The 9494-nt window shown below is 38.0% G+C and overlaps 1 protein-coding gene and 1 long non-coding RNA gene across 5 annotated transcripts in view; both read left to right on the top strand.

Moving 5' to 3' along the window:
* Positions 1-9494, top strand: part of LOC309642731 — a 414473-nt gene that overhangs the window by 136911 nt on the left and 268068 nt on the right. The window lies entirely within an intron of this gene.
* PLA2G12B (phospholipase A2 group XIIB) overlaps positions 1-9494 on the top strand; it is a 58812-nt gene that overhangs the window by 39911 nt on the left and 9407 nt on the right. For 2 of the 4 annotated variants that reach the window (XM_082424613.1, XM_082424611.1), the window contains exons 3-4: positions 2481-2646; positions 8158-9424. In XM_082424613.1, the coding sequence (XP_082280739.1) occupies positions 2481-2646; positions 8158-8279 (288 nt within the window). In that variant the 3' untranslated portion in view covers positions 8280-9424. Of the gene's footprint in view, positions 1-2480; positions 2647-8157; positions 9425-9494 lie in introns of those variants that run through there. The other 2 variants (XM_082424612.1, XM_082424614.1) reach the window with 2 other exon arrangements.

Below are 9494 nucleotides of genomic sequence, written 5' to 3' on the forward strand. Positions count from 1 at the left end.
TCAAAAGATTTTTGTAGTAATTTTCTAAGCAGCATAATGTTTATTCTTCTAACTAAAATGCTGCTCACCCATGTGGCATTTTTGTGCAAATTGAAAAAAAGTTCCCTTTCCTCAAGATGGTTTTCTTCCATTTGTCAGAAACTAAGCTTAATATACTGATTTTGTAAGAAAAGGAAATGCCTGCCACTGGCTGGATATTTTTCTTAATAAATATATAAATCTATGATGTCTTGTGGGAAGGTGCGCCCTTAGATATGACACTCTTGTTCACTGCACAACCTGCGCAGCTGTATGCCTAACCTGGTCCACAATCATCAATACGTGAATGGACACAAAAGAAAGACAATCCTTCCAAATATACATTAGAGAAACAATGTATTTTTGGCTAATATCTTTTACTTGATATCAATTTAGCAGCTAAGGAAGTGGTATGCACTCTATTTTGGGAGTAATGTCATTTTGTTTACTGGTACAAATATTATTTAGAACTAGTTCAAGAATTTCCAATTGAGTTGAATTGAATGATAGCCACTATACTCATCTAATTCTGTTACCTCTGTTGTGATGTATTCTTAGGTTTAGGGGTGAGGTGCAAGCAAAGTAGTTTGCTTCAGGTATCAGATGATGGGAACTTACCCAGAATTGCTGAGGCCAGGCCTTTGCCTAGTCTAATGAGTTAGATTATCTCTTAATGTAATAAGGCTTTGTTTTGGTTTTTGCTTAAAAGGGCATTTTAAACTACCAAAGTCCATATTCTGCTCTAGGTGGTCTTGTAGTAAAAGTTCAAACAAGAGAACACTTAAGGAGACCCAAGAGGAAAGGATCTATGATAGCTGGTTAATCAATCCCCACCCATACCTCGAAACCAGATTTTCACAGCTTCCACCCAAGTCCAAGTCTATATTATGAGAAGAACTGCAAAAGATCCATGTCTATGGAAGCAACCTAAGTGTCCACTGACAGATGAATGGATAAAGAAGATGTGGCACATGTATACAATGGAATATTACTCAGCCATAAAAAGAAACGAAATTGAGTTATCTGTAGTGAGGTGGATGGACCTAGAGTCTGTCATACAGAGTGAAGTAAGTTAGAAAGAGAAAAACAAATACTGTATGCTAACACATATATATGGAATTAAAAAAAAAAAAAAGAACCTAGGGGCAGGACAGGAGTAAAGATGCAGACCTACTACAGAATGGACTTGAGGACACGGGGAGGGGGAAGGGTAAGCTGGGACGAAGTAAGAGAGTGGCATGGACATATATACATTACCAAATGTAAAACCGATAGCTAGTGGGAAGCAGCCGCATAGCACAGGGAGATCAGCTCAGGGCTTTGTGACCACCTAGAGGGGTGGGATAGGGAGGGAGGGAGGGAGACGCAAGACGGAAGAGATATGGGGTATATGTATATGTATAGCTGATTCACTTTGTTATACAGCAGAAACTAACACAACTTTGTAAAGCAATTATACTCCAATAAAGATGTTAAAAAAAAAAAAGATCCATGTCTAAACTCACCCTGTTCTCATCTGTTTTACAAACCACAGAATGATTACTCCTCTTTAATCACTTATTGTATCATGTCCCTTCCTTCCTCGAGAGTCTTTATCAAATCTAACTTGCTATTTTGGATGTCAAGGCCATCTATCAACTTGCCTTTCTCCTTAATAAATCACCCTGCTAAGACCCTTGAAAGACTAAACAAACGAATTGACTTGCTCATATATGATTTGCTCATTATTTCCTTTCTTTATCTGCTGTATCTTAAGTCTACCATCATCTCTAATAATCCTCTCAAAAAAACTCCTGTTTGATAACTCTACATGTGGCAGTCTATGAACTTAGTTTATGACACATTTGTAATTGTTTATAGGATGCTTTATAAATGTGTGTGTGTGTGTGTGTGTGTGTGTGTGTGTTACATTGTTGTTTGATCATAGTCCCCTTGTGGTCAGGAACTATGTTCTATCTCCACTCTACTCCTCAACACATACAAACACATATACACATACTTAAAACAGTGCTGCATGGGATGGATCCCTGATAAATGCTGGTGACCTCTTCATGAACTGAGGCTTAATTTTTCATACTTCTGAGCCTTGGAATCTTTTGTTTAAACAAAATCTCATATAGCATAGGTTTTAGTTGAATTTGCAAGTCTTGAAGCTATGCCCTCTTGCCTAACTTTCTGATTTCTATGTTTAGCACTATAGTGGCCTGTGAATTTGAAAATTACTAAACCCTAAAAGAAAAAGAAGTGGGCCATTCAAAGTTATTAAACTAATAACTAGATCATGATCAAAACTTAGCATCCTGTGACTGTCAACCTGATGTATTCTTTCCAGTCATCGGTGCTTCTGAATTGATCTGAATCTGTAACAGGAATTTGAGAACAAGGTAGGCAAGGTTGCCTAAGGTCCTTGGTCTAAACGTGGCATTTTCTTCCTTCACTTTTCTTCCTTCACTTTTCCTCAGATGGACTTGGGCATTCCAGCAATGACCAAGTGCTGCAACCAGCTGGACGTCTGTTATGACACTTGCGGTGCCAACAAGTATCGCTGTGATGCAAAATTCCGATGGTGTCTCCACTCTATCTGCTCTGACCTTAAGCGGAGTCTGGGCTTTGTCTCCAACGTAGAAGGTAGGAATCTTAAGTGCATCTACCCGTGAGCAGGGACTTTTGTTCCTGTTTTCACACAGAAATGTAGCCAGAGCCTTTTTACTCAAAGAGACTCAGAGCTCACTGATCTTTCTTTATAGAACTCTGTGACCAATGCAAGCAAGGGGGAAGGAAGATTCTGGGCAATCCTTCACTTAAGTTCTTGCTGTCCTGCCCAGGAGCTGCTGGCACCACTCCTGATGGACAGGGCCATACCAAAGCCTTCCCAGAGAAATAAAAATCTATCCTCTAAGGACAGAGCAAGAGTTGCCCAACTGGCTTTCGTTATCCATTCCACTGTTAAATAATTTTCCATATCAGGAATTATTCTGTATAGGACTACGTGGTTGGGTTTAAGCCTTTTTTTTTTTCCTTATTTTGTTCTCATCAGGGAAATAATTTTAATTTAAAAATCTATCTTTTTTGTGTAAAGGTCTCTATATCTTTGAGGATAATTATTTTCAAACAACTGCTTACCTGCCTAATTTCTAGCACTGATTCTGTAATTTCTTTTTCCTAATTTACCTTAGGAAAAGTTGTAATCCTTTAGTTTCTGAAGCCCAAACATTACATCCAGGTATTAGCATTGTATATTTTTAGATAGTGAAGTTTGAAATTCAGGCTTATGAAGAGCTGGCCCCACGCCACCGAGAAAGTCAGCCGCAGGAAGAATCTCGGATCTTGTTATAGATCAATGTCTAGAGTGTCGTCCTGAAGTGAATGTGGGAAGGCTTGAAAATATGAACAATTAATTAGGCCCTGTAAAAGGGAGTATCAATCTATCTGTACCTACAAAAGGTGAAAAAGTGCCTGCTGCTAATCTAGGGTCAGGTCAAGTTACTCCCTCCAAGCAACATCCTATTGATTCTTTCTCCTAAATATCTCTTTGATATATCACTTGCCTGGTTACTACAGATTAACCCAATCTCTGGGTCCCATCCAATCTATTGACCCCATAGAAACCAGGTATATTTTCATACCAGACGAATCTGATCATCTCCACCCTCCGTGTAAGTCCTTCAATAGGTTCCTCTTCCTAAGGATTAAATCCAAGTCCTTAGCATGACATTCATAGCCCTTTCTGATTCAGTCTTAGCCTACCTCTCCAGCATCATCCTGCTTATTTCTGATTTCTTTCCTGACTTCTGCTATTCCAAACTATGTGGGTTGATGGCGCAAATTTTTCTGCCTCTTCAGTTCCCTCTGCTTGAAATACTCTGATCATTCATTTTTTTGTTGTTCAGTTTTATTGACATATAACTCACATACTATACAATTGAACCATTTAAATGCTTTTTAAAATATGTTCACAGAGTTATGCAATCAGCCCCACAATTAACTTTAGAACATTTTCATCACTCCAAAAAGAAACTCTAGAGCCATTAGCAGTCCCACTACATCGTTCCCCTGGCTAGCTCTAGGCAACCATTAGTCTGCTTTCTACCTCTATAAATTTGCCTATTCTGGACAATTCATATAAATGGTATCATAAAATATGTGGTCTTCTGTGACTGGATTCTGTCACTTGGTAAGGTTTATCCATATTGTAACATGTATCAGTATTTCATTCCTTTTTATTGCTGAATAACATTCCATTGTATGGATATAATATGTTTTCTTTATCCATTCATCAATTGATGGACATTTGGGTTGTTTCCACTTTTGGGCTATTATGAATAATTCTGGTATGAACATTTATGTACAAGTTTTTGTGGTGACATGTTTTCATTTCTCTTGGACATATATCTAGGAGGGGAATTTCTGGGTTATATGGTAATTTTATGACAAACTGATTTCCAAAACAGCTATACCATTTCACATTCCCACCAGCAATGTATTATGGTTCCAATTTCTCCACATCCTTGCCAACACTTGTTATTATCTATCTTATTACAGACCCTAGTGGGTGTGAAGTTATATCTCATTGTGGTTTTGATTTGCATTTCCCTGATGGCTAATGATGTTGAGCATCTTTTTACGTGCTTATTGGCCATTAAATAATTGCTTTGGAGAGATGTCTATTCATTTGCCCCCTTTTAAATTGGGTTATTTATCTTTTTATTATTGAGTCATAAGACTTCTTGTATATATTCTGGATGCAAATCTTTTATCAGATATATGACTTGCAAATGTTTTCTCTCATTTTATGAGTTGATTTTTCACTTTCTTGATGATATAATTTGCAGCCCAAAAGTTTTACATTTTGATTGAGTACATTTTATCCTTTTAAAAAATTTTTCTTGTACTTTTGGTGTCATATGTAAAAAGGCTTAGCCTAACTCAAGGTCAAAGATTTACTCCTAAGTTTTCTTCTAAGAGTTTTGTTTTAGCTCATATATTTAGACCTATGATACATTTTAGTTAATTTTTGTGTAAGAAAGGGGTCCAACTTCATTCTTTTGTATGTGGACATACACCATTTGTTGAAAAAGACTATTCTTTCCCACCATTTGTTCCTGCACCATTTGTTGCAAGAGACTATTCTTTCCCACAATAAATTGTCTTTGCACCCTTGCCAAAAATCAATTTGCCATAATTGCAGTGTTTATTTCTAGACTTTCAATTCTATTCCATTGATCTATGCCAGTACCACACTGTTCCTATTATTGTAATTTCGTAGTAAATTTTGAAATCAGGAAGTGTCCTTCAACTTTGTTCTTTTTCAAGATTTCTTCAGATATTCTGGATCTCTTGCATTTCCATATGAATTTTAGGTTCAGCTTGTCAATTTCTTCAAGAAATGGCAGGTGGAATTTTGATAGGACTTTTGTTGACTCTGTAAATCCATTTGAGGAGTATTGCCATCTTTTTTTTTTTTTTTAAGATTTATTTATTATTTATTTTATTTATTTTTGGCTGCTTTGGGTCTTAGTTGCAGCACATGGGATCTTTGTTGAGGCATGCGGGATCTTTCATTGCAGCGCGTGGGCTCTTTGTCATGGTATGCAGGCTTCTCTCTAGTTGTGGCGTGAGGGTTTTCTCATCTCTAGTTGTGGCGCGCAGGCTCCAGGGCACATGGGCTCTGTAGTTGTGGTGCACGGGTTCCAGAGCATGTGGGCTCTGTAGTTTGCAGCATGCAGGCTCTCTAGTTGAGGTGTGCAAGCTCAGTAGTTGTGGTGCGTGGGCTTAGGTGCCCTGCAGCATGTGGGATCTTAGTTCCCTGACCAGGGATCGAACCCACGTCCCCTGCATTGTAAGGTGGATTCTTTTGCACTGGACCACCAGGGAAATCCCGAGGAGTACTGCCATCTTAACAAAATTATGTTTTCTGATCGATGAACATGAATGTCTTTCCACTTATTTGGGTCTTCTTTAATTTCTTTCAACAATGTTTTATAGTTTTCAGAGCACAGGTCTTATACTCCTTTGTTTAGTTTGTTCCTAAGTATTTTATCCTTTTTGATGCTTTTTTTTCTTTTTTTTCCTGATATTTGTGACTTTATTCTTCCATTTGAAATAGCACTTGATAAGAAGACTTATGGATAGCTTTCTGACTTTACTAATGATGTACTGTGTGAAATTGAGTAAGCTATAAATCTTTACACTTTAGTGTGTTATACATTAACTAAAACTAACATCAATCTCAGAGGGAAATCATATATATGTAGAAATCTACAAATAATGTATAAAATTATGCATTATAAAAGCAACATTAAGCCTTTAGACTGTGTTGTGTCTTTGTTGCTGCATGCAGGCTTTCTCTAGTTGCAGCAACTGGGGGCTACTCTTCATTGCAGTGCGCATGCTTCTCATTGCAGTGGCTTCTCTTGTTGCAGAGCCTGGGCTCTAGGCATGCGAGCTCCAATAGTTGCAGCATGCAGGCTCAGTAGTTGTGGCACAAGGGCTTAGTTGCTCCACAGCATGTGGGATCTTCCTGGACCAGGGATCGAACCTGTGTCCCCTGCATTGGCAGGCGGATTCTTAACCACTGTGCCACCAGGGAAATCCCTTGATGCTATTATAAAGGGAATTGTTTTCTTAATTGTATTTTCAGATAATTTGCTGATAATGTATACAACTACAATTGATTTTTGTATACTGATCTTTTATCTTGCAACCTTACTGAACTCATTTATTAGTTCCAATAAATTTTTAGTAGATTCCTTAGGCTTTTCTGTACACAAGATAATGTCATCTGCATATTGTCTTCCTTTTCAATTTAGATGCCTTTTATTTCTTTCTCTTGCCAATTGCCCTGGCTAGAACTTCTAGTACAGTATTGAATGGAAGTGGTGAGAACAATGTGGAGATTAAACAACATGCTACTGAACAACCAATATGCCAAAGAAGAAATCAGAAGAGAATATAACACACCAAGGCTTATGAGATGCAATAAAAGCAGTCCTAAGAGGGAAGTTTATAACAATAAATGTCAACATCAAAAAAAAGAAGGATCTCACATCAACAACCTAACTTTATACCTCAAAGAACTAGAAAAAGAAAAGCAAATGAAGCCCAAAGTTTGTAGAAGGAAGGAAATAAGAAAGATCAGAGTGGAAATAAATGAAATAGAGACTAAAAGGACAATAGAAAGGATCAATTAAACTGAGAGCTGTTTTTTAAAATAGTTAAAAAAAAAGAGGATGCAAATAAATAAAATCAGAGATGAAAGAGGAAACATTAAAACTAATATCGCAGAAATACAAAGAACCATAAAAGACTACCATGAAAAATTATACACCAAGTTAGACAGCCTAGAAGAAATGGATAAATTCCTAGAAACATACAACCTACCAAGAATGAATCATGAGGAAATAGAAAATCTTATCAGAACTGTTACTAGTAAGGAGATTGAATCAGTAATCAAAAATCTCCCAACAAACAAAAATTTAGGACCAGGTGGCTTCACTTTTAAAGTGGCTTCAACATTCAAAAAAGAATTAATCAGCCATTTAAATGGCTTCAACATTTAAAGAAGAATTAATACCAATCCTTCTTTCAAAAAGTAGAAGAGGAGGGAACACTTCCAAAGACATTTTAAGAGGCCAGCACTACCCTATTCCAAAACCAGATTAAGGACACCACAAGAAAATAAAATTACAGGCCAATATCCCTGATGAATACAGATGCAAAAATCCTCCACGAAATATTAGCAACCTGGTTATTCATCCCACACTTGAATAGGGAAAGCTATAGGAAACATAGTAGTGTTATTTGAGGGAGTATTCTGAAAAAAAAAAAAAAGGTAAATTTTCCATGGAGTGAGCACAGTGATGTGGGGCATTCTGATTGCTAATCATGGTATCTACCTGGAGGCCCGTAAAAGGAGGGCATCCCAAAGTGTGTTCTGCTTTACTAGATTGGATAGAAGCTCCTCTGAAAAAGCTTCTCTTAAATCTATTTTTTCATTTAAATTCTGTATTTGGATCACTGCCTCTACTTTCCTCTGGGTATCATGTTATCCTTGGAAATACGCTGCCTCTTCAAAATTACTCAGACTACTTGGGGTAGTCTTGTATATTAACCTTTCTATTTCTCTTAATCTTTTTCAAGTAGCCTGTGATTCTCTGGCTGATACTGTGTTCAACACTGTCTGGACCTTGGGCTGCCGGCCCTTTATGAACAGTCAGCGGGCAGCCTGCATCTGTGCAGAAGAGGAGAAAGAAGACTTATGAGGAAGAGGTGATTCCTTTCCCGTTTTGAGTGACACCACAGCCGTCAGTCTGGGAGATGGTAGTACGGCAGATGTGTCTCATTCTTTTTTCCAAAAGTTTGGATACCACAAAGCAGGAGAAAGGAAACACTATTCTACAGCTGAAAAGTGAGTCATCGTTTGAGGAGAACTGGAAAAAAGACATGGAGTGATTTGAAGACTACTCTTCACTTTAACACTGGTCTCCCCAACCAAGACATATTTGCCCGGAAATTCAGTTCTTAGTTTAAAGACTAAAACACCAGGATTCCTGGAATTAATAATTATATTCATAAGTGAAATTTTGGAGAGTCCAACCACTTGGGAGGCAATGACTTTCCTCTGGTCCATGTTTCAGTTGCCAGTAGGCATCTCACATTTAATAAAGTGTACTTTATAGAAAATTTGAAAAGAGATGAATGAATTCCATTATCACCAATATGCTTCCATTTCACTTAGAGAAGAGAACAGAACCCAACCTGGTAAGTTCCATCAATGATAACAGTTATTCCCACTGGTGCTGAAGAGATAAGAACAAGGCAAGGTCAGAGGCTTACCTGATTAAAACCAACGGAGGTAGAGGTCAGATGGCGTTAGGCCTCTAAGGTTCCATTTTTTTTTCCTTCTTTGAACTATTCCTGTTGAAATTCCCAATTACTAAGCGGTATTAGTGTCCTGTTAACATCTGAGAAGCCCTCGGTAAAAACTGCCACTGAAGACAGCTAGGAAAATCCCTGAAAACTGAGGGGAGTGAGAGACTGAGGGCCATTCCCTAAACTATGGTTCTCAGCCCTGATTGCAGATTAGAGTCACCTGAGGAGCATTAAAAAAACCAAAGAATCTCTGTGGGGTGTGGTACCTACGTATTTGTATTTTAAAAACACTCCCCAGTGATTCTGATGCACCGTGAGGCCTGAGGGCCACTAAAGTCAGGGACTGACAAATGAAGGCCCATGGGCCAGATCAGGCCCAACACCTGTTTTGGTAAAGTTTTACTGGAACGCAGCCAGGCTCACATTTGTTTACGGCTGTTCCTGTGCTAAGACAACAGAGTTGAGTAGTTGTGACAGGGCCTGTATGGTCCAGGAAGCCTAAACTAGTTACCCTTTGGCCCTTTACAGAAAAAGTTTGCCAACCTTTGATCTACATCATTTTATCCTTTCCCTTCCTTTTGTTAATTAATTTCACTGGTTCCAAT

This window comes from Balaenoptera physalus, assembly GCF_965194825.1.
Source record: "Balaenoptera physalus genome assembly, chromosome: 14".
Classification (NCBI taxonomy): Eukaryota; Metazoa; Chordata; class Mammalia; order Artiodactyla; family Balaenopteridae; genus Balaenoptera; species Balaenoptera physalus.